The 27,924-nt window shown below is 44.1% G+C and overlaps 1 protein-coding gene across 3 annotated transcripts in view; it reads right to left on the bottom strand.

The window, feature by feature from the left end:
• Window positions 1-27,924, bottom strand: part of LOC119395705 (protein lin-54 homolog) — a 77,213-nt gene that overhangs the window by 30,536 nt on the left and 18,753 nt on the right. For all 3 annotated transcript variants that reach the window (XM_037662724.2, XM_037662719.2, XM_037662732.2), the window contains exons 4-9: window positions 27,638-27,895; window positions 25,348-25,558; window positions 18,809-18,960; window positions 8,785-8,970; window positions 7,916-8,124; window positions 5,016-5,084 (exon numbers count right to left, since the gene is read on the bottom strand). In XM_037662724.2, the coding sequence (XP_037518652.1) occupies window positions 5,016-5,084; window positions 7,916-8,124; window positions 8,785-8,970; window positions 18,809-18,960; window positions 25,348-25,558; window positions 27,638-27,895 (1,085 nt within the window). The remainder of the gene's footprint in view (window positions 1-5,015; window positions 5,085-7,915; window positions 8,125-8,784; window positions 8,971-18,808; window positions 18,961-25,347; window positions 25,559-27,637; window positions 27,896-27,924) is intronic.

Genomic DNA, 27,924 nt, shown 5'->3' with positions numbered 1-27,924 from the left:
CCAGCTAGATATTCTATCTCCACTGCAGGGGCTCTCCCAATGGTCTTCAATTTACCCAGTCTTTCGCGAGCTGTTTCCATTTCATGGTTAGAAGCTTCTTTTCATCACCCCTCCTAACTTTCTGCCACCCTCAGCTACTTTCCTCAACCCTTCGTACCCATTCTGTCACTCTCACTGACCCCTGATTATCTGTCCTGCACATTACTTGACCCGCCTAGGTCCACTTTCTTTCTCTTAGATGGCAACAATATCAGCCACCCCTGTTCGCTCTCTGATCAACTCTATTCTCTTATTTCTTAATGCTACACCTTTCCTTTTTTGTTCCATCGCATGCTGCACGGTCCTTAACTTTTTTTTTTTTCAAGTTTCTTACTTTTTCCTTCAAGCCTCTGCCCCATATGTTAGTATATTGGTGGAACGCAATGGTTGTACACATAGGGACGATGTAGGGACAACAGTAAGTTGCCGGTCATGATTTGGGAATGTCTCCTGCATGCTCCAGCCAATCCTTATTCTTCAGTGAATTTCCTTCACAAGAGTAGATTACCCTGTTAGTAATTGACCTTGATGTACAGTGAACTCTCAATTGAGTGAACTTCAAGGGACCCAAGGAAATAGTTCACTCAACTGAAAGTTCACTAAACTGAATATTCACTAGAATATGGAACAGCATTGGGCACTGCAGACATTAGAGTCAAAAGTGTGAAATGCAATTTATTTTGAAAAGGAATCTGTAATTTTAATTTGAACTGGTGCCCTTAAAGCGCAAGAAGAGACAAAGCTTTCCAGAGAGTACGTTTCTGTGCACAGCTGCCCCTGGCACATGAAGATGGCCGCACAATACCGATGATGCCGATGAGACAGACAAAAAAAGAAGGGGCGAACTGATGCGCACGTGGCTCGTTTTCGCCGATGGATGGGTGATTTAGAGACGGCTCGCATCGGCTATGCCAGTGCTGCAGTGCACAAAACTTCGTTGAATTGATTTTAAAAATGAGCCTGGGTCCGCGGATCAAGTTCGTTCAACTGAAAAATTCACTATTCTGAAATTCGTTTAACTGAAAGATTTTTGCATAGAATGCATAAGAAAATCGCCGGGGATTTTCTAAAAGTTCGTTATTCTGAAATATTCGTTAAACCGACGTTCGTACAAGTGAGAGTTTACTGTACTTATAACGCACGAGCATCTGGCCGAACAAGCTCCAAGATTCTGTATGGCTTCCATTTTCCACAAACAAATGCTGTTCCCTCATTTGAGGGTGATCACAATTTAGAGAACAACTCTTAGTTGTGGCAGCATTACTTGGCTCACTGCATGACCACACCATCACCGGAAAGCCTTGGCAGAAAACCCACGGCAGAAAAGCCGTGGCCATAAAATGACTGCGGAGCTCACTGTGCTCACTCTGCAGCTGCTCACTGAGCCTTTTGCGTTGTAGGGGATGCAATGCGCTTCAGGTACCACACTTAGCGACCATTAATGCTCTTGCATTTACACATCATATGAATTGCTCAGGTGCCCCCATAGTTTCTTCTTCGAAAAAGTTTGTTGAAAAATCCCTCAAGTGATGAGATTTGATATGAAACAAAAACTGCATTAGCAACAATGTAGTCAAAAGTCAGCTTGACAAATGCCATCGTCATTGCCATCACAAGATGGACACCGCAGTGGATGGGGAGTTTACTGGAGTGACCTAGCCATACGGGAAGGATGGCCAAAGCGCTGGCTCGTGTGGTGCCCTTTGCGGTCAACTGTTGCACCGCGCAGCTCCTATGCCAGACCCGTGGGCTTTCTGCACTCTGGAAGCACGTGGAAAGTGCCGGATGTCTGCTACACATTGTAACTACTTGCGATCAATTTCAAAACAAGCCAATTGGAGGCTAGGCATTTAACTTGAATGGCTTGGTACGACATTCAACTTACCAAATTTTTTTACACGTACTCTAAGTCATGGGGCAGAAAGATAATACAGTAGACTCTCAGTAAACGGAAATCTGTTAAACGGAACTGCTGCTTAAACGGAACAACTGCATCTAACGTAATTGGTTTCATACTTGGATTCTGCACTCCTGTTCATCTCTCAGTAAATGGAACTCCTGTTAAACGGAACACATTTGCTTGGTCCCTTCAGGTTCCGTTTAACGAGAGTCTACTGTATATATAAGAACCATGGCCATACCTACCAACCAAGGGACCTCAAAATTAGGGAGATTTGTAAAGCGAGGCGGGGTGGGGTGGGAGGGAGGAGACGTGAAGGAAGAAAACTGGCGTGTTTTTATTGTTTCTTACCAAAGCAACGTCATAGACAGCTCTGAATGATGATTGCCAGTAAAGATTTCAGATGTCAGCGATCATACTGGTACTTGCAATTATATGGTCAGTGCACGTATGTGCAATGAACAGACAAAATGTGCTGTGTCCTGTGACAGCTGGTAGCCCCTTGCCAATTTTAGTGCACTTTTTCACATGACACCAATGCACTGCAACGAAACTGACTTAAGTGTTCTGCGCACGATAGACCAAGGCTAGAAAATTTTGGAACTGCTGCCCTTTGCTGTCATTATTTTCTTTTTGCGGTGGTGTTAGGGCTGTTTTTCAGGAAATTTATGGCTGTGCTTGTACAATAGAAGGACTGCTAAAAATTCGGGAGTCTCCAGGGAAAATCCGGAGAGTTTACAGGTACGCATGTGCAAAATGGCAGCAGCACAGCCTTGCTCCAGTGCTAGTGCACATGATCAGTATATGTATTATATTAGAACTGTGCACATGAAGAAACGCACAAAATAAGATCACGCATACAAGGAGAAAGTGAAAACAAAATTATTTACATGGGGAAATGGGCAAAATAGCCATGCGTGCAAGGAAAGTAACGAAGAAAAAGTAAGAAAGGAAACTGCAGAGCATGGAACATGATCTTGTAAAGCACATCAAATGCCTGAAAAGGGATAATGAGAGACACAGCATCAGCGCAGCTGGCCAGCGGCTATACACCTATTGCTTATCTCTTATGTTTTGTTAGTGATTTGTGCTGTCTTGCACTCGCTCCATCTTGCAGTATATTCTACATTGGTCATGCCACACTTCACTCTCACAAAGAACCCTGCTCAGGAGGAACGCATGGAATGAGCATCTGCAACAGCCGCAAAAGTAAGGACCACTGCGGCAACAAGCCTGCAAGCGTGGAAGAAAACAAGTAAATTCCCTGTACTGGGAAAGCACAAATGTGCTCCGTGTGCAGCAAGTTGCAGCAGTTTATTTTGCAGAGATGCAGTTTTTAATAGGAGCGGTTTTGTCACGTTATTTGCTAACAGTGGCTCAAATGTCAAGCACGTAGCAGACACCTGCTGCACAGGATGGTCCCTGCTTCCAAAGCAGAGAGCATACCATGGGTTTAACACAGCAATGCTTTTCGTGGTGGTTCACCGCAAAAGCTTGACACTCACCATGTGTTTGCACATTGTTTCGGCCACTCTACCAGTATCCTAGGTCACTCAAAGTTCCCGTTGCATAACAACTATTACACGCCACTTTCACTATGATTATGAGTGCACATTTGAATGATAAGTTACTTTACTTGCTCATCTATTGGAAACCAGTCGCTTCATGTCTTAGTGTCTGAGATTTGCACGCACCGCAAGACAAACCAACGGAATGGCTAGTTTGGCATGTGCTACCATAGGGTTTGCAACTGTTGAGAAGCCATTTGGTAAATGGAGGACATAAGACATGCTATTGAATGTAATGAAGATGACATACACCTAACCTCAATAGAAGACACCGCTGCTTGATCTGGGATATCAGGGAGCTCACTCGCCACGATCCTGAACTCAACAAAAGTTGTTCTGGACTCTCTGAAGAACAGGATACACTCCCAGCAAAGCAGTTGGAACCAGCAACCAGCGGTGACCAAAAGTTATGACGCCATACCAGGCTTTGCTAGATTATTCAAACATATGTGTGCGATGTCGCAAAAACATGGCCATAATGAAAGGAGGTACCGTAATACAGATTGTCACCTTCCTTTCATGTGATTTCAGTTCGAAGCTCTTTTGTTTTTGCGGCGTGCAACGGTTTTTGATATGGGATGTTCATAGGACTGAGTGAAGTGCAAGTGAATCTGTTCTGTGAACCTAACAGCATCGGCAATGACCCACTTTGGGAACACCTGCGGTTTTGATGACAAGCTGCAAAGGCAGAATGGGCGCAATAGCTTGGCTTAACACTTATTACCACAGTCGGCTGGACCTGCATTTCTTTCAGTTTCACGCATGAGGTACGGCCACTGTGAAAAAGACTTCGCTGGTGCAGCATGAAGTCGTGGTCACCTGATCTCGGTTCAACAAAATTTGTTTTTTTAAGTTATTGAAATTAAGCTTTATTTGTACTGGTGTATTACTTGGATATTCATGTTACACTTTGTATGTAAAAATTAATTCTTCAGGGAATATACTTTGCATAAAAGCTTGAATTTCAATTTAACGAAGTAAATTGCCTATTTACTGAGTTCAGTATATGGAGCTTTAACTGTGATTTGTTCTTGGTAGCAATACAGCACTGCCTAAGAGTGATGACACCAGACACCTAGTAAATAATGTTTCATTCCGTAAAGATAAAGTTCGCTGGTTTTGTCTTTCCTACTGCCAAAGTTACAGATCCACTCCAGTGTCATTCTGAAGTGAATGCTTTACTTAGGACCAATAAAATGTGGCTGAGTGTTCAATCCGGGGATATGTTACAATTAGGTCAAATACTGCCACATAAGTCAGTGGAGCATCTTGTTGTTTTCCTTGCCCCTTACACACTGGCTAACTTGACCAATTTCGTCAGTCCCTTATGGTTGAAATTGACAGAAGTAGACTAGGTATTTCACTACTCCAATATTTTTGAATGAGCAAATTCACTTAATATTAATGTCAAAGTGCTGAAATACACTAGGCTGTAAGGGCACCTTAGTATGTCTAACGCAATGAAATATCATGTAATAAGGAATAGGAAAGAAAAAAAGGACACTTGCAATTTGAGGCACTGGGACTTCGTACAGTTGCAGGGCTTTCGAGGCCGAGAATTATCCTCGCATGTTGTCCTGAAAAGAATCGAGTGTCACCAGACAAGCCAACAAAACTAGCATGAATATTTTCACTGAAAGAGTCGTGAACACAATTATGCAACATCCCCGCAATTTCATAAAAAGTAACACATTAGGATCACAGGGAAGATTCGTGCACAAAAGTTGCACTGGAAAGATTGTGAGGCAAAAATAAATGTTTATTTCTTACTATATATACAGTGAACTCCTGTTAAGACGAACTCGGTTAAGACGAATTCTCGCTTATACCGAACAACACGGGACCATTTGTTTGGTTTCCCATAGACTCAATGCAAAAAAAATTCGCTTAAGACGAACCGCCCAAATGTACTCTTCTGTTAAGACGAACTTTCGCGATGATCGACAACGCTAGCGATTCTGCGAAACGAACACTGCAGTCTTGGTGGGGCATTCAGGCGACCGAGAAAAAGCAAAAAAGATGAAAAAAGCACTTCCTGGAGCAAAGACACGAGGGCGCGAGATAAACGAAGAAGACCAGTCAGCTGATAAAGCCAGAATATTCTCTCACCCCCAGCCTGTGGGTGGGTGAGGTGTGGGCTTTATCAGCAAAGAAAGCAACAAAAAGAGTGGGGGATTTACAACTTGGACCCCCAAGCCATTGCGTCCTTTTGTATTCCCCCCCCCCCCGTTCTTCGGCTTCCCAGCTGGAGTACAAAGGAGAACAGAAGAACACAAGAGCTTGGGGCCCCTCCGCCATGGTCAGAGGGGCAAACGCAAGGGGAGTGGGAAAGAAAAAAAAGAAAGCGACAACAGGAACAAAAATAGTCTGTGCATTACAATCACAGGGGTCAGGTGCATTGTCATCGCCATCACACACTGGCGGCCGAGCACATGTATTTTGTGGTCAATTTGCGTTGGTTCGCACGCGTTCTATCTGTTTCCAGTGAAGTGCAAATTGTGATGAGCCATTTTGATTATGGAAGCGCACAACAAAGGAAGGCTATTTTGCACAGTGAATATAGCTGCGTCGTGTCTTTTTCGTGGCGAGGCTTGTGACCGTGAGTAGCCCGATGGGATATCTTCAGCTGCACGTCGATCAGGAAAAGTTACTACGGGCCGAAAACGGGCAAATATCCGGACCTCGAAGAAAACCTTGCAGACTTTCTTAAGCAACTCAGTGTATAATGACTTTGTCAAGGCAAGAGCACGCGACCGAGGCGTATCCAGAAGTGATCTTAGAGCCAGCAAAACAGGCTCACAGAAGAAAACGAACTGCCAGGACAATAAATTTTACATTCTTTGAAGGAAAATTGTGCTTGTCTCTTAATTTTTTTTTCTAATCGTCAACATAGGAGCGTGTTACAGTTTTATCATTAAAATGTGGTAGCAAATATCTTCACGAGCATTTTTATTTTTGAACATGCGAAATCGGGTGCTCGTAAGATTCGTGTATATACTCTGCTTAAAGGCATAGTCTTTATCTAGATGAGCCAAATAAATGCTTTTTCTCGTCTTTTTGCCCCCCATTGTAAGTCTACTCCATTCATTGTTTTCATGTAACATATTTGGATGCACTTGGCATGTTATCATCTCTCTTTTTGGGGGCACTTGTGATAAGCCGAACTCCTGATAAGACGAACAGATGACCGCGGTCCCTTCGAGTTCGTCTTAACGGGAGTCTACCGTATATCTATGTACATCACAGCTGCATACTAAATGAGAGAACCCCTTTTACAGTCTCTGCTCATCAAAACCCATTGAAAAAGTAGCAAAATACTCAGGACGAGGTAAGCCTGTCATAAATCAATAAGTGACGATGGCAGTGACAAGCTGAGGTTGTCAAGAATACTGGATACTGAACAAAAAAATTTAAAAAATAACGAAAGCATTGAAATTCTACTCAGAAGACACAACTGTTTCGATAAACAGAGTTTGTTTCACATATTTTTGAACAGTTGGCTGTATTTATGGAGGATTGTCAGCGTGCGGCGGCTGCATGCCAGCGCGAGCCATGACGTCACTTGTCGCAACAGCGGATGAAGGGTGCACATGTCCCTCTCCGGCTACTTCCCTTCCTTCACCTCTCCTTTACATCCCACTCCCCCCCCCCTTCCACAAAGGCGCTGTGACATGCCCCCTCTTTAGGGGCTCTATCTCACCCGGGAGCATTGTTCGCTGCCGGTGCCATTCGTAGTGGTTCTAGGAACCGTAATGGAAGCTGAGCAGGTTCAGACATGCGGGCGATGGCTGGCATTGTTGGCATGCCCATTCTGAGTACATAAAACGTCGCCAAGGGTCACCTCCTCTAGTACACGGTACGGCCGCTAGACGTGGCTGTTTGTGAAAAATATGTTAAATTCGTTATTTTCCACTAGTTTCTGTGCGAAATGAAGGTTGTGTCTACCCATTTCAGCACCCAATCTTCCAGTTTGGCCGATATTCTCGGCGGCAAAAATTTTGTTCAGTATTCCTTTAAAAGGTTAAGCAATTGTTGAAGGCAGGATAATTACAAAGTTAATAATAATAATAACATCTGGGGTTTAACGTCCCAAAACCACGATATCATTATGAGAGACGCCGTAGTGGAGGGCTCCGGAAATTTCGACCCCCTGGGGTTCTTTAACGTGCACCTAAATCTAAGCACACGAGCCTCAAATATTTTCGCCTCCATCAAAAATGCAGCCACCGCAGCCTGGATTCGATCCCGCGACCTTCGGGTCAGAGAAAAATTACAAAGAAAAATCAGTGATAACTGCAGAGACATATTTGTCCAGCCATGGTATGGTCTTAGTGTTGAAAAATATTCTCACAAAAACTAAAAATTAAGGAGCACTCGGCAAACAAAGCTTGAAAGGACTTGCACACACCCGTTGACCTGAGGCTTAGCAGGAGGCACTGCTGCTGGAGGTGGTTCTCTGTGGTCAGGCCCTGCTGAGACGCTCGCTGTGGTAGGTGCAGTGGCGGCTGCAATAGGCACAAATCCTCCAGAGCTGCCCAGGAGGCCAGTCCCCGTTTGAAACACCACCCGTGATGTGCTTGCTGAAGGGGATGCCGCAGGCTGCGTGCCCTGCTGGAACTGCAAGCAGTATATGGGTGCTCCTGTACCTTGCTCTTCTGCTCAGGCCAGTAAACCAGTTCCTTCAAGGGAAGGATGCTGTCAGTTCACTCATACACCAAGTTTCTGGCCAATGAAGAAGCAACCGGAAAAGTCGGAATGAGCTTGGCTACAGCGATAGCATCTGATGTGCTGTCATCTGACATGCCGTTGGCATAAAAAATCACAGCGAGTGCCAAATGCTAGCAGGCACACCAGAGCCAGTGTTTGTTAACAATAGGTGGTGTTCAAATCCGTACCCCAGTGACAGTTGCCTCTGAATAACAGAAACAGATCTCGAAGGCCATGCTGTTGTGGGCTGCATGTGGTAGGAACAATTGCAGTGTCGAAAACAAGTCATGGCTGCCACGTTTTAGACACCACCTATAAGAAGGGTTACGCACAGTTCCTTGGCAGCTGACTTTTAAAACTGTTTGTTAAAAGACCCATTGGCAGCCTCTAAAGAGCTAGGTGGATGCATGTTCACTCTCAACCAAGGCTCCCAATGAGGCTTTGATGCTTGACAACAAACAGTGCAGTGGCTCAGCAAGTTTCAACAATGCCAGTGCAGTGGAGGCAACTACTACCACTGATCATGTCAAACCAGGTAACACAAGAAAAGATCTAGCTGCAAATGCCTACCTGGGCCACATACTGAGCAGGCACCACCACAAAAGCATTTTGCATGGATGATCCCCCAGCGGAGATGAGCGCAGCTGTGGGCAGGCTACCCAGTTGTCCACCTGGCAGTGATGGGCGCACTGTTGTAGCTGATGCAGGGATCAGTACTCGCTGAGCGGTGGACACTGTCACACCTGTCGACGTACCCTGCAACAAGAGATAGCCAAAGTAACATTCAGAGATGAACTATACTGACTGGGTGCTGCCTTTATTATTTTTAAATGCGAAGCATTTCTTAGCGAACTTCTGCGACTTTGAGCGTATCTATCTATCTATCTATCTATCTATCTAGCCGCCTACGACTTTGTGCTCTCCTGGCCGTTTCGTTAATCGGATGTATACCAAAATTGGTGTGTCATAACATGGCCTTATTACGAACGTAAATGACAGGTCATATCATGAAAATCATGACACGCATGTCATGAACAGCATGATTTACATTCCACGACCTTAGGCTCTTGCGGCCGTTCCGTTAATTTCATATACACCAAAATTGGTACGGCGTGACAAGAATTCATGACGAACATAATGACTGGTCCTAAGATGCAATTCATGACGCGCATGTCATGTGCAGCATGATTTACATGACATGGTCTCTGGGCACTCGCGGCCGTTTAAATGAAGGGATATATACGAAAACTGGTATGACGAGACATTTCTGTATAACGAACATAACTGACACGTGGTAACATGAAAATCATGACATGCATGTCATGTATGACATCATTTACATGCCACGCTCATGGCGCACTCGCGGTCGTTTCGATAGATTGATATCCACCAAAATTGGTATTGTGCTATGTGACTGTATGAAGAACATGAATAACAGGTCGTAGCATGAAAACCATGACATCCATGACATGTATGTCATGATTTACATGCCACGCTCATGGTGCATTTGCGGTCGTTTCGCTTGCATAATATACACCAAAATTGGTATTGCACGACACGACCGTATGACGAACGTAAGTGAGAGGTGGTAACATGAAAATCATGATATGAAAGTCATGTACAACCTGATTTACATGCCGCGCTCATGGTGCGCTAGCGGCCGTTACAGTAGATCGATATACACCAAAATTGGTATTGCGCGAAGTGACTGTACGAAGAACACGAATAACAGTTGGTAAGATGAAAACCATGACATGCATGCCATGTGTCATGATTTACATGCCACGCTCATGATGAATTCGCGACCGCTTCGCTAGCTTGATGTACACCAAAATTGGTATTGCGCGCAGCCACTGTATGACGAACGTAAATAATACGTGGTAACATGCAAATCATGACATGCATGACATGTACGACATGATTTACATGTCACGCTCATGGCGCACTCGTGGCCGTTTCGCTTGCTTGATATCCACCAAAATTGGTATTTTGCTATGTGACTGTATGAAGAACATGAATAACAGGTCGTAGCATGAAAACCATGACATCCTTGACATGTATGTCATGATTTACATGCCACGCTCATGGTGCATTTGCAGCCGTTTCGCTTGCATGATATACACCAAAATTGGTATTGCGCGACACGACCGTATGACGAACGTAAGTGAGAGGTGGTAACATGAAAATCATGATATGCAAGTCATGTACAACCTGATTTACATACCACGCTCATGGTGCGCTAGCGGCCGTTTCAGTAGATCGATATACACCAAAATTGGTATTGCGCGAAGTGACTGTACGAAGAACATGAATAACAGTTGGTAAGATGAAAACCATGACATGCATGCCGTGTATGTCATGATTTACATACACGCCACGCTCATGATGCATTCGCGGCCGCTTCGCTAGCTTGATGTACACCAAAATTGGAATTGCGCGCAGCGACTGTATGACGAACGTAAATGAGACATGGTAGCATGACAATCATGATATGCATGACATGTACGACATGATTTACATGTCATGGTCATGGCGCATTCGTGGCCGTTTCGCTTGCATGATATACACCAAAATTGGTATTGCGCGACGCGACTGCATGACGAACGTAAATGAGAGGTGGTAACATGGAAACATGACATGCAGGTCATGTACGACATGCTTTTCAAGCCACACTCATGATACATTCGCGGCCGTTTCGCTAGCTTGATATACACCAAAATTGGTATTGCGCGATGTGATTGTATGACGAACATAAATGAGAGGTCTTAACATGCGAATCATGTTATGCATGTCATGTACGGTATGATTGACATGCCACTGTCATGGTGTGCTTCCGGCCGTTTTGTTAACTGGATATATACCAAAATTGGTATAGCACGACACGAGTGCGTGATGAACATAGGCGACAAGTCATGCATTGTATATACCTCAATATGCGTTTCATTGGCATGGTGTATACTACATTGTGCATACATGCGTGCATGGCAAACATGCGATATATGGTGGACTACATGCCATGGCATGAATGATTTCATTTGGCTCAAAGACAAACAATGCCATGTATGCAGCTCTTTGCTGGCTGCTTCGCATTACACCGATTCCCACAGTGCGTGGGATCTGCCGAATTTTTTATTAGACAGATCAAAGAAGACCATGGCTAAGGAACAAGTAATTAAAAATTAAATAACTGAATTTTCATTTGCAAACAAAACCATTTTTCAGACAGAAATACAGAAACAAACATGGCGTGGTGAGCACGAAGCCAGCATCCTGTTAATACACCAACAAACCCGTTAGGGCAATACTAGAATGCCATATTTACTCGCGTAATACACACACATTTGTTTCCATATTTTTGGGTCTCATGAAGGGAATGTGCAAATTAGACACAAATTTCAAAAAACACATCCTCAGTAATGTCTACATAGGTCATGGCAGAAAAAGATATTCTAATCATATTCCATTGATTCTATACAAGAAATCTGCCACTTATAATCAAGAAATTGGCTCACTAAAAGTGATAGCAGTGATGATAAGTGTCAATAAATTGTTGAGGCACCTAAACATTAGATACAGATGGAATGATAATTGCTGGGTAGTTCCAACCAGATTGAGCAAATTGCAGCTGGCACATTCCCAGTGGGGCATTAAACATCTACAGCAACCAGGACTTACGTGGTGCACTGCTCCCATTGCTCAGCCACTGCAATGTGGAGCTGCTACTAGCTCTGGCAGTTGTGTAGACTGCACCGTCATTTCTGCTAGTGTTCAGTTAGTGCACTCATTTAGCTCGAGTTCGTCACAGTACTGAAGTCATTAAGACTAGCACTAAGGAACTAGAAATGACAATTCTAGGTCTTCTGGTCTTTATTTCACACTGTGTATCTAGTCAGTGTCACTGTTGGAGGAATCTAACTCTGAGCCATCCCCGTCGCTCTCGCCATCGTTGTCCCAAACGGTGACGCGCTACATTCTGTAAAGTGCATTCAACAGTCTTGTCATCTTGAAGCTGTGGGTTACAATATTGGGCGAAACTATGTCCCAAGCTGCTACTATGCCCTCACAGATGCCTTCAGAGGAGGCATCTTCATCCTCCCAGTAGGCATGATGCCATGTTCTCCACTGAATACTCATTCCACGTGTAGCTCACAAATGTAGTCCCCGAGAAGTTTATTTAGCGAGTTGTCCAAGGGCTGCAGGACTGATGGTAGGCCATCCAGAATAACAGACAGCTTTGTTTTCATGCCCTTCAGCTTTTCTTTGATGGTGTCGACAAGATGGCCCCTGAAGCTGTCGAGCACTAAGAGCAATAGTAGTCGTAGCGCAGCGCCTAATTGTCTTCCTCGGACAGTATCGACCCGGTCATTTGTCAAACATTAATTTCCATGAACACAGATGAGAACGCATCCTTGAATATTTACCTTTGGCAAAGTCATTCACTTAAAAATCATGAAGGGTGGAAGTTTCCTCCCATCAGCTGTCACTGCAAGCATTACTGTGCAAAGCTGTTTTTCTAAGCCTTTTGTTCTTACTGAGACAATTGAGGCACCTTTTTTGCACACCATGGTGTTGTGTAGCAAGCGAAATGTCAGTGGCATTTCATCAGCATTCCTGATCATTCTTCTCACAGACAGGTGATGACATCTCATCAAGCAAGTCACCCAACCTCTGCTTCTCTTGAATGTCGCAGCAGGGATCGCCGCTCTCTCTCTTTTCTTTTTTTTTTTTTTTTGCAATCTTCATTGCTTGAAATTGAAGTATCTTGCAAAACGCAACGCAACTGGAGGATCTGCTCTCTCGAAAGTAGGCTTGTGCGAATATTCGAGCACTTTGAATATTCGAACAAATATTACAGTATTCGAATTTGCTTCGAAACGAATTTAAATTATTGGAAATTTCGAAGTATTCGAAGTGAATGAATAGACATATATCGACCGCATGTAACCCCCTGTAAAGCTGGTTTCACTGCAGTGGAGAGGTGCTATGCCGCGAATACACCTATCCAAGGGAAATCCGCACTGCCACAAAGCCCCACTTCAAGGTTAAATGAACGTATTACCCTCACATTGATTCATCATTTTTTAAGTTTAAAAGCTTGAACAATACCGGCTTATATGCTCTAAGTATAGTAAAATTTAAAACGTAACATATTTTACAGGTTATCACTTGCATTCTACTGAATGTCAAACCCTGCTACTATTAAAAGTTGCTTCCACTTCCCTTTGAACCAAAAAGAATGACATTTACACATGCCTTGTTTCAATTTTTTTTTAATTTTGCGCACGTTAGTTAGGTCGTAACAAATATACTCATTTTTCTTTACAATATGTGATATATACTATTCGAATTCGATTCGAAAGTATTCGACCAAATCACTATTCACTTCGAATTCGCTTCGAACCTAAAATTTACTATTCGCACAAGCCTACTGGAAAGTACTTGACCAGTTCCTCTTCAACAGCGGAAAATATTCCTTCTTTGGGTCCACGAAAGGCTTTTCTTCGTGGTTTTGTATTGCTTAGCAGAGAATTCTGTTTCCACCAGCAGCACACAGAGTTCTCTAAGGTAATATGTTGGGCGAGTTGGTTTCTAGCTTCCATATTTCACAGCGCAAGACGACAACACAGTAAGGAACACAAGACACACGGAGCGCCGACTGACAACAAATGTCAGTCAGCGCTCCGTGTGTCTTGTGTTCCTCACTGTGTTGTCGTCTTGCGCTGTGAAATATGGAAACAGAGTTCTCATTGACTCTGAGCAACTTTTCTAACATTTCTAACAAGATAGAAGAACAATACGGCACACTAGCTTGCACATGCATTTATTGCTGTGCAATTCTCAGCAGCTAGATTTTATGTCATACCTGACAACCTGAGCAGCTCAAAATTTGGGAGACTCGTAGAATGAAGTGGGTAGGGGCGATCACAACCAAAGAAAAAGAAAACTTGCGTACATTTTGATTGTTTCTCAGGGTCCCACCAATGTCATCGACCATTCTGAATGATCGCCAGCAAAGTTTTAGATATATCACCAATCATGGTGGTACCGGCAACTACACAGCATGTGCATACGTGTGTGATTAAGAGACAAAATAAACATAAGAAGGGGAATATTTTTTTTCAAGGAGCTCGTTTATGTGTTAGACACAACCAAATGAATCAAACACACAATTAAGCCTGAAAAAGCATAGAGGACATTAACTGTTATTTTTTAACTGTAATGTAGAAACTGTGACGGAAACTGGAATGAACTGGATGAAAAATTACCCTTTCTGTTAGTTGGATCTGAACCCACAACCTCTGAATTACGCGACTGATGCTCTAACAATTGAGCTACGACAGAAGGCGCTTCCCCGTCCACTTCATTGGAAATACCCAATGAAGTGGACGGGGAAGCGCCTTCTGTCACTCATCCCTGTGCCATTTCACAACAAATAAAGATACAACCATTTCGTGTTTTTGCACTTAGATCCTGAAATATTGGTGAGTGCCATACCATTTCGTGTTTTTGCACTTAGATCCTGAAATATTGGTGAGTGCCATAAAGCTGTCCATATTAGTCTGCACATCATACCGATTTTTATAATTGGTTTTTTTAAAAGTTGTTAGTCAGACAATATGTACAGGTCATTTCAGAAAAAATTTTGTGTGCGTATTTGAATATTAAAAAATAGCTTTACAGCAGAGAATGGGCCCTTGTGAATATATCCTTATGCAAAAATCTTGATGAACTTATGTCTAATTCCTTAAACAACTTTGGGATGACAATGAAGGTATCCCGTGTTGTAACTCAAGAACTACAACAGATAGCACAAACCGATTTCAGTTATGATACTAGCATAAGAAATCACATCTGCATGCCCAATTTCATCACTTTATCCTTCTAAGTAACAAAAATAGTTTTCATTGCCACGTTCCCCCTTAACACGAGTTCCTCATTGAGATCAAAAATAACACGCCTGTAGCGAAGCCTTGGAACTGTCTAATGTGTTGCGCTCTCCAGCACCTTCTAGTGGGTCATCCTCTTCGGCTCCTTCCTGAAAGAACGCTGCTCACGCTAAGAGTCCGTGCTTTGCCTTGACTGTCACCATTGTGTATTGTCGCTGAGTGCCGTCAAACAAACGCCTTAACGAATTGGTGGAGATGATGTGCCCTCACAACAACTTCGGATCCCCATTTGATGCCCCTGGAACTTCGATCCCGTACTGCCATCTACCATGCCTCAAGGCACCGCCCAGCAAATGCCACCTCTCGCACTGACCACTTGTCCCAGTGTCCACAGTATCCGCGACCCTCATGTCTTCACCGGCACGGATGGCACCGACGTGGAGGACTGGCTCGCGATTTACAAGCACGTGAGCGTCCCTAATAAATGGGACAAGGCAGGCAGACTGAGCAACTTGGTTTTCTAAATCGTGGGTGTGGCAGGCATGTGGTACAACAACCATGCATCCGATTTTCCGACATGGTTCGATTTCAAGACCGCCATTGTCGACGTGTTTGGCCGCCCTCCCGTTCGTAAGCTGCAAGCCGAACAACGTTTACGTTAATGGACCCAGCAGACCGGTGAATCCTTCACGAGCTAGATCAAAGACATCCTTGACTTGCGCAAGAAAGCCGACGCGAGACTGTCGGAGTCTGACAGAATCAGGAGTGTTATGAAAGGCATTGACAATGATGCCTTCACCATGCTGCTCACCAAAAACCCTTGCACAGCAGCAGAGGTCATCACACTGTGCCAAAGCTACGAGGAGCTGCGCCAGCAGCACATGATGACCCATCAACCGCCATCGCGCAATGGTGATCTCGCTGGCTTGTCGGCCATTTCTGACCACTCTGCCTTGCTTGCCGAAATCAAGTTGTTCGTGTGTGAGCCCGCCAGATCTCTCTACTGGCTTTCGCTCCACGGCAACATGCTGAACAGCCATCAACTACACACTTCTACAAAGCCACATGCAAACGTGGTGGCAGAGCTCCACTGACTAAAGGCCAAACCAGAGGCACACTTTTCTCCCTTTCATACGGTGAGGGGTGGAGAAAGTCCCGTGAGCCTCTAGAGAGCTGTTGGGATTCCTCAAGGCCACAAAACTTAAGAACCGCTGACCTTTATTATCATTATCTTTGTTATTTTCTTTTAACAGTGGGGTTAGGGTTCTTCTTCAGGAGGTTCATGGCCTTACCTGTACAATCAGGAGGATTGGTGAAAATTTGGGAGTCTCCCAGACAAATTGGCAGAGTTGGCAGGTATGTAACGTGTTCATATTGAAGATACAGAAGAAATCTATCTTTAGATTGACCAATCTCACAGAGTAAGAGGCAGAATTCGAAGGTTGAGAGTTTCGGCCCCCCAACGGCAAAGGTGTTTTTTTTGTCCACTTAAATTAATTTCCATTTATGTCATAATTATTACACTACAGTTAAAAATAGCAAATAATGTCCCCTATGCTTTCTTCCACTTATGTGCCGTTAAGATTTCATCATGTTGTGTCTAAAAAACAGGCCCCTCGAACAATTCGCAATTCTTTTTATCTTTCATAGTAGGTAAGAGTAGTCCTTAACCGCTTCAGGGTTTTCGCCGTACATGTACGGCAGAAGCTTCCTGGTACCAAAGGGTTTTCGTCGTACATGTACGGCATAGCGTTTATTTTTAAAACGCGCGCCTTTTTCGATCATTTCTTTTGTTTGGCCTGTGCTGCCACACTTCGGGAATACGTGGAATTTTTTTTATGCGCCGATGTCTCTACGTTGTATTTTTTTTTTCGCTTCCCAAAACGGCACGCCGCCTATCGCTTGCCCATCCGAACGCGTTCGCGGTGCAGCTGGTTTAAAGTGCGCGCCTTTTTCGATGATTTCTCTTGCTTGGCATGTGCTGCCACGCTTCGGGAATACGTGGAATTTTTTTCATGCGCCGATGTCTCTCCGTTGTTGCTTTTTTTATGCTTCGCAAAATGGCGCGCCGCGCGCCAGCTATCGCTTGCGCAACCGAGAGCGCCCGCGGCGTGGTTTGATTTCAAACGCGCACCTTCTCCCATTTCTCTTGCTTGGAATGTGCTGCCACGCTTCGGGAATACGTGTAATTTTTTTAATGCGCCAATGTCTCTCCGTCTTTTTTTTTTTCTTTCCAAAGAGGCGCGGCGGCTTGTAGACTCGCATCAGAAGGCGCGCACGCGGTCCGGCTGGTTTCAGTTTTGTCCTTCAGGTGGTTTTCGCTTCTTGCGCCCGCAAAGCTGATGGCTGTTTGGCTTCTAACCTCTCAAAGGGTGACCGCGTGTTACTCTGTCGTTTATTGCACCCCGGCGCGCGATTACATCTGTTTCCGTGCGGCGCTAAATTACACAAACGACGCCGCCGTGATTGCGTTTCCTGTTTTGGGGTCTCGGAAAAACTAACTACGTCTTGTTGGCGATAAGACGAAGTATTACTGTAGCTTTTTCACTCGTTTTGCTTTCCGGACGGGCGCACAACCATAGAGTTTTCTTCCGTGCGCTCACTGACGCAGTTCGCTTACGCTATGGAAGCGCGCGCCGGTTGCTCTGCTGCCGGTGAGTCGAGCAGCGATTCTTCCGATGCGGACTATTCCCCAAGTGCCGAATCAGAATCTGATTCATTGGATTTCAGTTCGTCAGACGAGGATTTTTTGACGAGTTCAGACTCCGATGACGATCAAGGAGCGGCATCTGAAACGTGTGTACGGGGAGCCATGCTTCAAAGGCTATCACATGCTGAAAAGTTTTTAGTGTTAGAGCACGAGCGTTTTTAACCGGAAACGTACTCCGGTGTGCTTATTTTTGTATGTTTGTGAGCTATGTTTAATACAATGCATAATTTTTATTCATAAAAAACTGTGAAGCTTTTTTTTTAGGATTCTGCTTGATTTTACAATAAATAAACCATATGTATGTACTAACAACAAAACTGAATTTTTTGTCACTTTACGGACACGAAAAAAAATTTTAGACAATTTTTTTCTTAATCGTCTGAAGAATTTATTTCAGCAATAAAAAAATTACACATTTTTGGACTGGATTTCACGAAAAAATTCGACCCTCAAAGGGTTAATGGGAAAACAAACAAACAACAACACAAACCAGGTAGATGGACTTCCTGTTTTTTTTCTTTGCTTCGAGTTTACCACGTCACACCTCTCCTTTCAAGGCTTTCTTACCTTCATGCTCACAATACTTGGAGCTTTAGATAGAGCTGACATCATGTTTAGCTACCCCCACCCCACCTCTCTACAGGTCATAGAAATCATGAACAGAGTGATAAAAAGATATGAATGCCCTTGAGTAAGACCATTTTTGCGATGTTCACAAAAGATGGAGGAGGAAAAAAATGGAATGCCTTGCAACAATCACTCTTTAAGCCCTGCAACACAGATGGGAGCAAAGTAAACAATGAAGCACTGTTTAGCATTATTGGCACAGGCCCTTGTGGGGGCTTCGTCAAGGCATGCACCACTTTCCAAAAGGCCAGTCGGCAACTATGCCGCATCCGTCCAGTACTTTTCTGTTTCATGAATAAAGTGACATCATTCCCTCACAGTGTTAGAACTACGCAGCAAAACTCTTCATCCGCCACCTTATAGAACATACCTGCTGGGCTGAAATAGCTGGGGCAATGGGCACTGTCAACCGTACGCCAGCAGGCAAAGTTCCACTGGCAGTGCTTGACGCGACGGTCACAGGCACTGCTGGCACAAGAGGTCTTGCTGTGGTTACAGGCACAAGGGTTGCAGGCTTGGCTGCTGTGAATTCCAGCCCCATGAAAAAAACAGATGAAAACAGAGGTGGTGCCAAGGGATCACAATTTGCAATCAGTAAAATGTACAGTAAGGGCCGCAGGTGACAGCACATACCCAAAAGTAGCATCACATACTGAAGTTTCTGTGCAAGTGGAACATAACACTTGCATGCTGAAATTTGAGAAAGCACGTCACATCAGAGTATTCATAACAGTGCTTCAAATATATGATGCAAGGTTTCATATGCAGCGTATGGCAAGATCAACCACTAAACAACTGAACTGCGCAGGAAAACCATCTTCTCAAGGGCTTTGGCAGAATGCAGAGATTTATAGGCACGAATGCAGTTTGACTGGCGAGAAACAAAATGGCATGACAAGAGTTTCCATAAAGCACTGTTTTTTTTTTTTTTTGCTCAAGCAGTGTATCCATTATCAGCACAGAATAAAAAGACAAACTATGGGCTAACCATGTTTTCTGCTATTGTAATGCATTAAGAGCTGGATATATTATTTTCTAAAGGTTTTACGTGGTGCTATTGTGGACACTGTAAAATTCCGCCATATTGTCAAAATCCGTCGTTGGTCAACTCTGATTGGCCCAGAGGGCTGCTAAGGCCTCTCTTTTTAGCTTAAAAATACCACCATTATGAAATCTGACAATAAGGCGGAATTTGACAGTGTTCAGAATAGCACCCACAGTGTGTACCCAAAACTGGAGGTCATGAATATGAACACGGGGTGAAAATAATATTAAGGCATAATCATACAGTTTGTGTACAGTATATCAGCGCATAGCATAAGAAGATTTTCTTTGTGCTAAAATTTCTTTACTCAAAAAGACCTTTTGCTTTTGAAGTTTTGACCTATAGATGGCTGGCAGGATAGTCATGTACACCAAGCAAAGGGAAAGAGCCTTTATAATATGAAAACATACGCAGCAGAAAAACTAATGGAAATTCCTTGCACTAATACCATATCAGCTAGAGGCAGGAATGCTGCCAACATCTCCCCATTAAAAAGCATTATCAAGTTATACAACTGAAACAAAACCGAAACTTTTTATTGACACCACAAAGAATGATAGGCAACGAAGAGAGAGGATAATTAGGCTGCATCCAATTTGCGACCTTACACGTGGGGAAGGGGACAGAAAAAGAATGTGGAAAAAAAAGGTCACAGTTTCGCCGCAAGGGCAAAGCAACGAATGCAATAGCAAGAAAAGCAGCCCGTGATGGACGCGCTGCTATGCTACAGAAACATCTACCCCCCGGCAGCAACTAACGCGCGAGCAGACAACGGAAGGGCAAGGTTCTCCCTGCGCAAATATTAGAAGAAGCGAGCGAGCTGGCCGACGACTTTTAAATGCACCCGTTGCGCTCCTCGCGCCATCTCGCTGGTAATGAAGAAACGCTTATAAGCGCCTGCTGTCTCTGAGTCCTGCCAGCGGTAAAGGTGTGTATATAACCCTCGCCGTTAGCTATCTGAAGGATCTGCGCTTTGTGGCGTAGTGGTTAGCGCCACGCGCTGCGAAGCGAGAGGTCGCTGGTTCGATTCCGTGCTTCGGAAGCATTTTTCTGAATTATTTTTCTTTGGGACTTTTATATATATATATATATACACACACACTTATACGTATACGGTGCATGACGGCGGCAGCAAAAACCAGCAGAGACTGTCCATATAATTGCTATTGCAATAAAAGAAGGAAAGAGAAAACAAGTGATATGCGTGCACACATAGCAGCATTCATCGCATATGCACAGACAGTCACAACTGAGAACTTTTTAGAGCCCAGTAGTTTTGAGAATGTAGTAGAGAAAATAGGATCCATGATGTCAATGAAGGCACGCGTGGACTGGTAGAAAGGTATCCAGAACTTGCAGTGCACTTCAAGTTGATGGAGTTGTCATTCTGCTGAAGAGTGTGCGAACCACGCCTTATCAGTGCCCTCAACACAGCCAGGACTTTAGGTCTTTTCCATTGAAATCACCAGTAGCAAAGTACAGTAAAACCTCATATATTCGAACGTGGCTAATTCGAAATCCCGCTTAATTCGAAGGATTTGTGTGGTCCTGTACTTTGCAAAGTAAATTTGAGTGGATAACTTGAAGCGGCAGTCAGCACCAGCCCGGTTAATTCAAAAACTTTGGGTTCCATGTGCCGATTCCCGATCCCGATTTCGCCGCAAATCCGCGGAAACGACGGCCGCTGGGAGCCACAAAGCAATGCAATACAATGTAGCGATACTAATGAGTGACAGGTGAAGCATCCCAGCCTCGCTGCTGGAGTGCTGGGGTGCCGGCAGCGCAAAAAAAAAAAAGAAAAGCGATTTCGTGGTTAGCTGAATTGTGTGCCTGCGGAAAAGAAGACGTGCTTCACTGCAACACAGCGGTGACACGCGGGCAGCATGTCACAAGCTTCTTGTAATGTCAGCGCTTCACGATTTACCCATTCTTTCTGGGAAAAGAAAAAATAATAAAGAATGGTGTGATGGAATTCGCGATGCATGCAAAACCTTCGATTTGCAGTTGCTCCGGCAATTGGTGCACTTGCACTGCTGGCGAAGTTATTGCCTGCAACGCCCCCCCCCCCCCCTCCTACTTCGAAAACTCAGTTCGAAAACTTCAATGATCATGTTTTCCAGCCAGAACACATAGTGAATTCTGTCGCACTGGCCTGTATTAAATTGTTTATTTTACCAGAAAGAACGGGCGAATGGTCGCACCATGAAGCGTTGACGCCACGAGCAGCAGGTGACATGTTGCCCGCACGTCACCACTGTGCTGCAGTGAAGCACGTCTTTCCCACAGGCGCGCATTTCAGCGGACCACAAGACTGTGTTTTGTTTTGTTTGTTTTTTTCCTTTTTCTCACTAGCAGCAGCGAGGTTCGCTGTTTTCTCGGGATTGCGGCAAAATTGGGACTGGGTATTACAGGAAAACACAACCCTTGGGGTCTCAAACTAGCAGGAACAGCAAACGACCACCTTTGATTACTTTCAGTAATTCAACAAAGTTCTTTGCATCCCACTTTTTGTATGTTTTGTTAATTCGAAAACCCACTTAATTCGAAGATTTTTCACAGTCCCAGTGACTTTGAATTAACGAGGTTTTATTGTATATTGCAGTAAATCTTGTGCCAATTCTTTATAAGTACAAAACTGTGGTAATGAGCACCAAACGACATCTACAGTTTCTTTCAATGCCTCCTAATCTTTTCAGCTTTCTGACTGTAGTGCCGCAAACGAGAAGTCTGGCGATCCGGTTGAGTAGAAAATTGTCGCGAGTCCAGACTAAGCAGCGGCATTCCTAGATTTCAGTCAGCAATGCGACCATCGTTCCAACTTTCTGGTGGCCCTTTGTATGTTTGGCTGCCCATATCATCTAGTTCAATACGCACATTTTTTTTTCACTAGCAGGCAATCTCTTGATGAAGCTTCGTGCAATCCATGGCAGTAAGAACATTTCACAGCAGTTGCTCAGCAGGATTCTGTGTTGCATGGCTCTGCACATAGGGGTCCAACTGCCACGTTCTTGCAAACCCCACTCACACGACCCGTTTTTCGGTATGTACTTACAGCACTGTGGTGGTCTTGGTGTAAATGGACAGACAACATTACGAAATTATCCTACCTTCATGTGGGATGGTAAAGTGTCACCTATGAAAGGCTCCCTGCAACAACTTTTCTAACACAGTCATAAAACACTGCCGATCAATAGCCAAGGAACATGTGAACATGCGAGCAAAAATTGGTGCAATGCACATAATAAGAATTTGGTATTTCGTTCCTTTAACAGCTGAAAATTGTTTGTTCTCTTGTCGGCAAAGAAGAAAAAGAAGAGAAAATGCTCAAGTTACGCACGCTGAAGTAGCTTCTTGCCCCTTTGTCACCCCTCCCCTAGGTAGTCTCCAGTGCACTTATCAGGACAAAAGAAGAAAAGGTGCTTGGAATGTGTGACAATCCCTGTAACTCCCCTCGTACTTATTATATTCAACAAATTTTTGCAGCAAGCAATTTGCGAAACAATGAACTTCAATAGCGAGGGCATTCGATGATTACTTGAAAAAGTTTTGCAGGGCCCCTAGAGGACAACCTTTATGCAATGCGAGATGCCATAGACAGACTAGGCCAACGCTGCTATGGTCGGTAACTGGCTTGATCAGTACTGGAGGGTCAGTAAAAGGAATGGTGATGTCACCATCATAAATTACACCAATCACAATGTCTAGTTCAGCAGGACGTGGGCCTGGACCTTGATGCCACCGAGGCCTGTGATTCTGCCCAGAGCAAGCAGAGAGGTTGGTGGCCAAGACATTCATGTAGGGGTTGAGTCATCCTTGATTTTGTTTGGCATCAGGGACTCAAGTTTCTTCTAGATGGTCTGCTGGTTCAGGTGCCTCAAATTGTCTGATGGTGTCACTGGCACAAATAAGACCGTGTAGCGTGTTGAAGCACCAATTAGCTTTGCAGTCGACACGGTTGAAGGTTTTGAGGTTCCTAGATATCTTATTTTTGCCTTACAACTAGGGGTGTGCGAATATTCGAAATTTCGAATATTTTTCGAATAGTGTTTGCTATTCGATTCGATTTGCACTGAAATTTTACTATTCAAACTATTCGAACTTTCCAAAGACAAATGCAGTCAACATCCGGTTGAAAGTGACCCCTTCAGATTTTCAATATGCTTCACCTCATTACATTCTCGTATTGCGGCAAAGCTGCCTTTCAAGCTCCGTTACGGTCGAACTTATAGCCAAGAGACAAAGTCCGGTTGGAAGTGGTCCCTAGATTTTCAAAATGCTTCACCTCATCACACCCCCGTATTGCGGCAAAGCTGCCTTTCAAACTCCGCTACGGTCGAACTTAGGCAAGAGACAGTCAACGTCCAATTGGAAGTGGTCCCTAGATTTTCAATATGCTTCACCTCCTCACACCCCCGTATTGCGGCAAAGCTGCCTTTCAAGGTCCGTTACGGTCGAACTTAACCAAGAGACAGTCAACGTCCGTTTGGAAGTGGTCCCTAGATTTTAAATATGCTTCACCTCATCACTCCCCCGTATTGCGGCAAAGCTGCCTTTCAAGCTCCGCTACGGTCGCAAATGTATTAACTCAAGAAAACGCTGGTTCCAATATGGAGGTGAAAGATGTGGCAGAGTTGGGGGCTCAATTAATGCTGTTTTGGACCTGAAATTTGGGCAGGAAGTCCGAAAAATCGGACGCCGAAGCTTTTTAGAATCCAAAATTTCAGATGTTCTTATATATCGACGTCTACGAGGCAGATTTGGAACTCCGGACTTGAAGGGAGCACACCCTTGTCCGCCACATCAGTTGGGCTTTCACAGAAGTTGAAAGAGGAGGAGAGGCTGAGGAAATGGCATCTCTGCCTATCACGTGTAAGGTGTTGTCGGCAACACTTTGGTTGCACCAAATCATGTATATAAATACAATTCGGCTTCTACATTGCCTCACACTTGATAAGAAAGACAACTATGAAATATGACCCCACCAGTGCTTTATCAACCTAGCGAAAAGAAACACTTTCATGTTGCAATCTCACAAGAACATACTTAGGGATTCTCTGCAACTTTTTCTGTAATTTCACTTCGAATTATTCAAAAAATTTTTGAGAAATATTCGAAAGTTATTCGAAATTATTCGATTCGATTCGCACTCAATCTTTATTATTCGAATTCGCTTCGCACTCAATCTTTATTATTCGAATTCGCTTCGCACCCAAAATTTTGCTATTCGCACAGCTCTACTTACAACTAAGAGCAGGCTAACGCCTGCTCTTAGTCATAAGGCAAAAATAAGATCTGAATTACCATTTGAATTACCAATGGCTACGTGAAAAACATGAAAAATCAGCAACAGTCGCCAGGTAAACAAACCACTTTGCAAGAGGCACACTTCATTTCATCCTTCTACTGACACCAGAACTTTCAATCACATGAGAGATGAAAATTTTAATCCAGGAAAATTAATTTTTTTCTGCCACCCAGCCCAAAAGGGTGGACACTCCATTTCCACAAAACAAAACTGACATAGAATAGAAAAAAAATTGTGTTTAACAATTTTGACATCTTGATGAACAGCTGAACAAATTGAGGGCAGGATGGTCAGCTATGTGCTGCTCAGAACCGTAATTCCAAAACACCCTACCGTATCCAACCATTTGAATATGAGAGAAGCAGGAAGTTAATCAGCCTAAGCATAGATTGAGAGGAAAGAGCTGAAAAAAATAAAGGCTTAAATTAGAGTTAGTGTTAGTTTTGAGAGTCTGCACTGATGTTTTAAATTTGTTTCACAGCAGATGACTCCCCAAATGTTTCTCCTGACAGTGAGCACAACCACCACTTTAGTAAAGCCATTCTATATCTGTGCTTACCACCAAGGACTGTGCTGGCTTGTGTGGTTGCTGCAGGAGCAGTGACCAGGCGCACATAGTGAAACTTGCTGCCCGGCACTTGCACAGCTGCTGAGCTGCTGCTCACAGATGTCACAAGGCTGCTGGTGCTGCTTGTAGCAACTGTACCACTTGAGCTCGACGTCTGAACAACGGCAGCCACTGTGCCGGCCCTCGACACTGCTTGACCAATCTGAAAACATCAAGACAACATTTTTTTATTAAACCCACACCATTGAAAGAAGGTGCATACCACGCTATTTCAGGTAAACACAAAACCTCCAGGCCTGCGCTGAAACCGCAGCACAGTCACAGCGAAAGCTGGAAAAGCGGAGTTTCTAGAGCCCGTTGTAAGCTCTCTTGGGGCTACAAATACAAGTACACTAGCAAGGTATCCACTACGCCATAAATCACAATTTTTGTGAAGTTGGGAAGCACCTACTAAGCCATTATTCATCATTCTGTGGGGAAGCGAGGCACCAGCTACACATCTGTAAGGCATTATGTGCACTTTGTTGACGTGACGACTGATGACGATGAAGAATTATGGCGGAGCCCTTTGTAATGGGTTGGAAGCACTCAACAACCTACTCGTTGCGCAATTCGCATTGTGTGACGCCTGGTTACAGAATTTGCGTTGTGCGACGCTTGGTGTTTATTTTATTCTTCTACCACGCTATATTGGATATGTTAGTGTGGTTCCTTCCCGACATGAAGCCTGTATAGGACCTTTTTACAAAGCAGTTTCAAGCACCGGCATGGCTCAGAGGTTGAATACTGGGCTCCCACGCAGAGGGCCCAGGTTCGAACCTCATTCCATCCTGTAATTTTTTTCTTTCTTTTAATATTTTTTTATAATTATTTCGAGCGATGGTGGTTACGGACACCGGTGGCAGCGGACAACTACGGCGCCAAAAACAGCTGCTCAAATGATCTCATAACAGCTTTCGCTGTAAAAGGTCACCATGTTTACTAATGTAATTTGCCCAATATGTCTCCTGATTTAGTGCTACAAAGCGGAGGTGCACTAACTGCGTGCAAATTTTGTTGACACATCCTCAGAAACATCTTGCAAGTTTAACACTGTAATGCCCACGGGGTAGAGCTACTTTTACTTAAGGGAATTCGGTCGGTACCCCTCCCCTTCACCTTCCGGGTGCATTAGGTCATTTAACTTAAAAGTGGACTGCGCTTCATGCATGACACCGGACCCACAACCCTCCTTACTATACTTTATTGACTATAGTGACCAACCCACATGCTCCGATCACGTGCAGAAAGTTGCCACATTTGCAAAATTTTAGCACAAATTGCGCACCTTTCTTTCAAAGTCCTCAGATGAGGAAAAGGAAGTGTGAAAGTTACATGCTAAGTGTACTGGAACACCTGCAGAGCTATTTCGAACATGGCCATCGTAAATTGACCCCTTGAGGAAAGTTCAAAGAGACAAATTAGTTTTTCAGAACCCAATTTTTCAGACAATTTCATGTCCCCAGGGAGTCTGAAAAATCAGACAGTGACTGTACATACACAGACGGCTTAATTAAAATCTTGCTATTTGGGCACTCCTACAAATAAGCACATCTGTAACCAACCAGGATATTCACAAGTGTTAGTAACTTAAATCAAACAGTCACTCTTTCCTTGTACAAGTTACCATGCAAATGTACAGGGGGCTACAGAGAAAGTTAAACTACATACACTGCACCCCCATAAAATGAAGTTTCCCTCAGCATTTCCACTAGTATAGAAAATGAATATAGTGCCTTCACGATATATGGCACAAATTCAAGCTGGACCCCCTAATGAGGCTGAAGACATCACCGGTTTAGGCACCAACAGATGGTGAATGAATTACGTTATTTGTTCTTGCATTGGCTGGTGCACCGAGAAAGAAACAGCACTACGATATAATTCCTCCAAAGACTGCTGGCTGCCCACTTCTATGGGCAAGCATCGGCTGCTTTAACTGTTTCACCACAGCTGGGGCAAGCAGGCACTTTTGCCTCCCAAGTGTAGCGTCAGCCCCTGAGGAATTGGCACACATGGAATCCTGAGATTTCTGCAGCACAACTAGTGAAGAAAGCCCTGTTTTTTTGCAAGCTCGAAATATGGGCACTCATGTTAAAGATTGTATCTTTAAAGATTCAATCCAGTTGTATGATTTATTTCCAGCAGCTGGACAGTGCTTCATTTTTTTTTTTCTCCCAGGAATCATCCTACACATATACGAAGCTCAATCCACACTTGCCATACAGCTTTGCTTGCTTACCGAAGGCTTAAGCAGTACATTCACTTTTCCAGGCACAGGCACAATGGTAGTTGTCGGCGCCGTCGGTCGGGCTGTAGATGTGGTGGCAGTGTTCGTAGAGCTTGCAGCAAGTGCTACCCGACTGGTCCCCACATTCAGGCTGGTAATCATCGACGATGTTGTGGGGGCAGGAGCAATCCTCTGAGGGGACTTTCCAACATTTATGGGAATCATGGCAACTTTCCCTCCAAGCTTCATTGGGGATACCACATACATGCCCTGCGCAGAAATACAAGTGAATGCGTGTA

Source organism: Rhipicephalus sanguineus, chromosome 1 (genome assembly GCF_013339695.2).
Source record: "Rhipicephalus sanguineus isolate Rsan-2018 chromosome 1, BIME_Rsan_1.4, whole genome shotgun sequence".
Taxonomy (NCBI): Eukaryota; Metazoa; Arthropoda; class Arachnida; order Ixodida; family Ixodidae; genus Rhipicephalus; species Rhipicephalus sanguineus.
The sequence above is the reverse complement of the archived record's forward strand: the minus strand, read 5'-3'. Positions and strand labels throughout refer to the sequence as shown.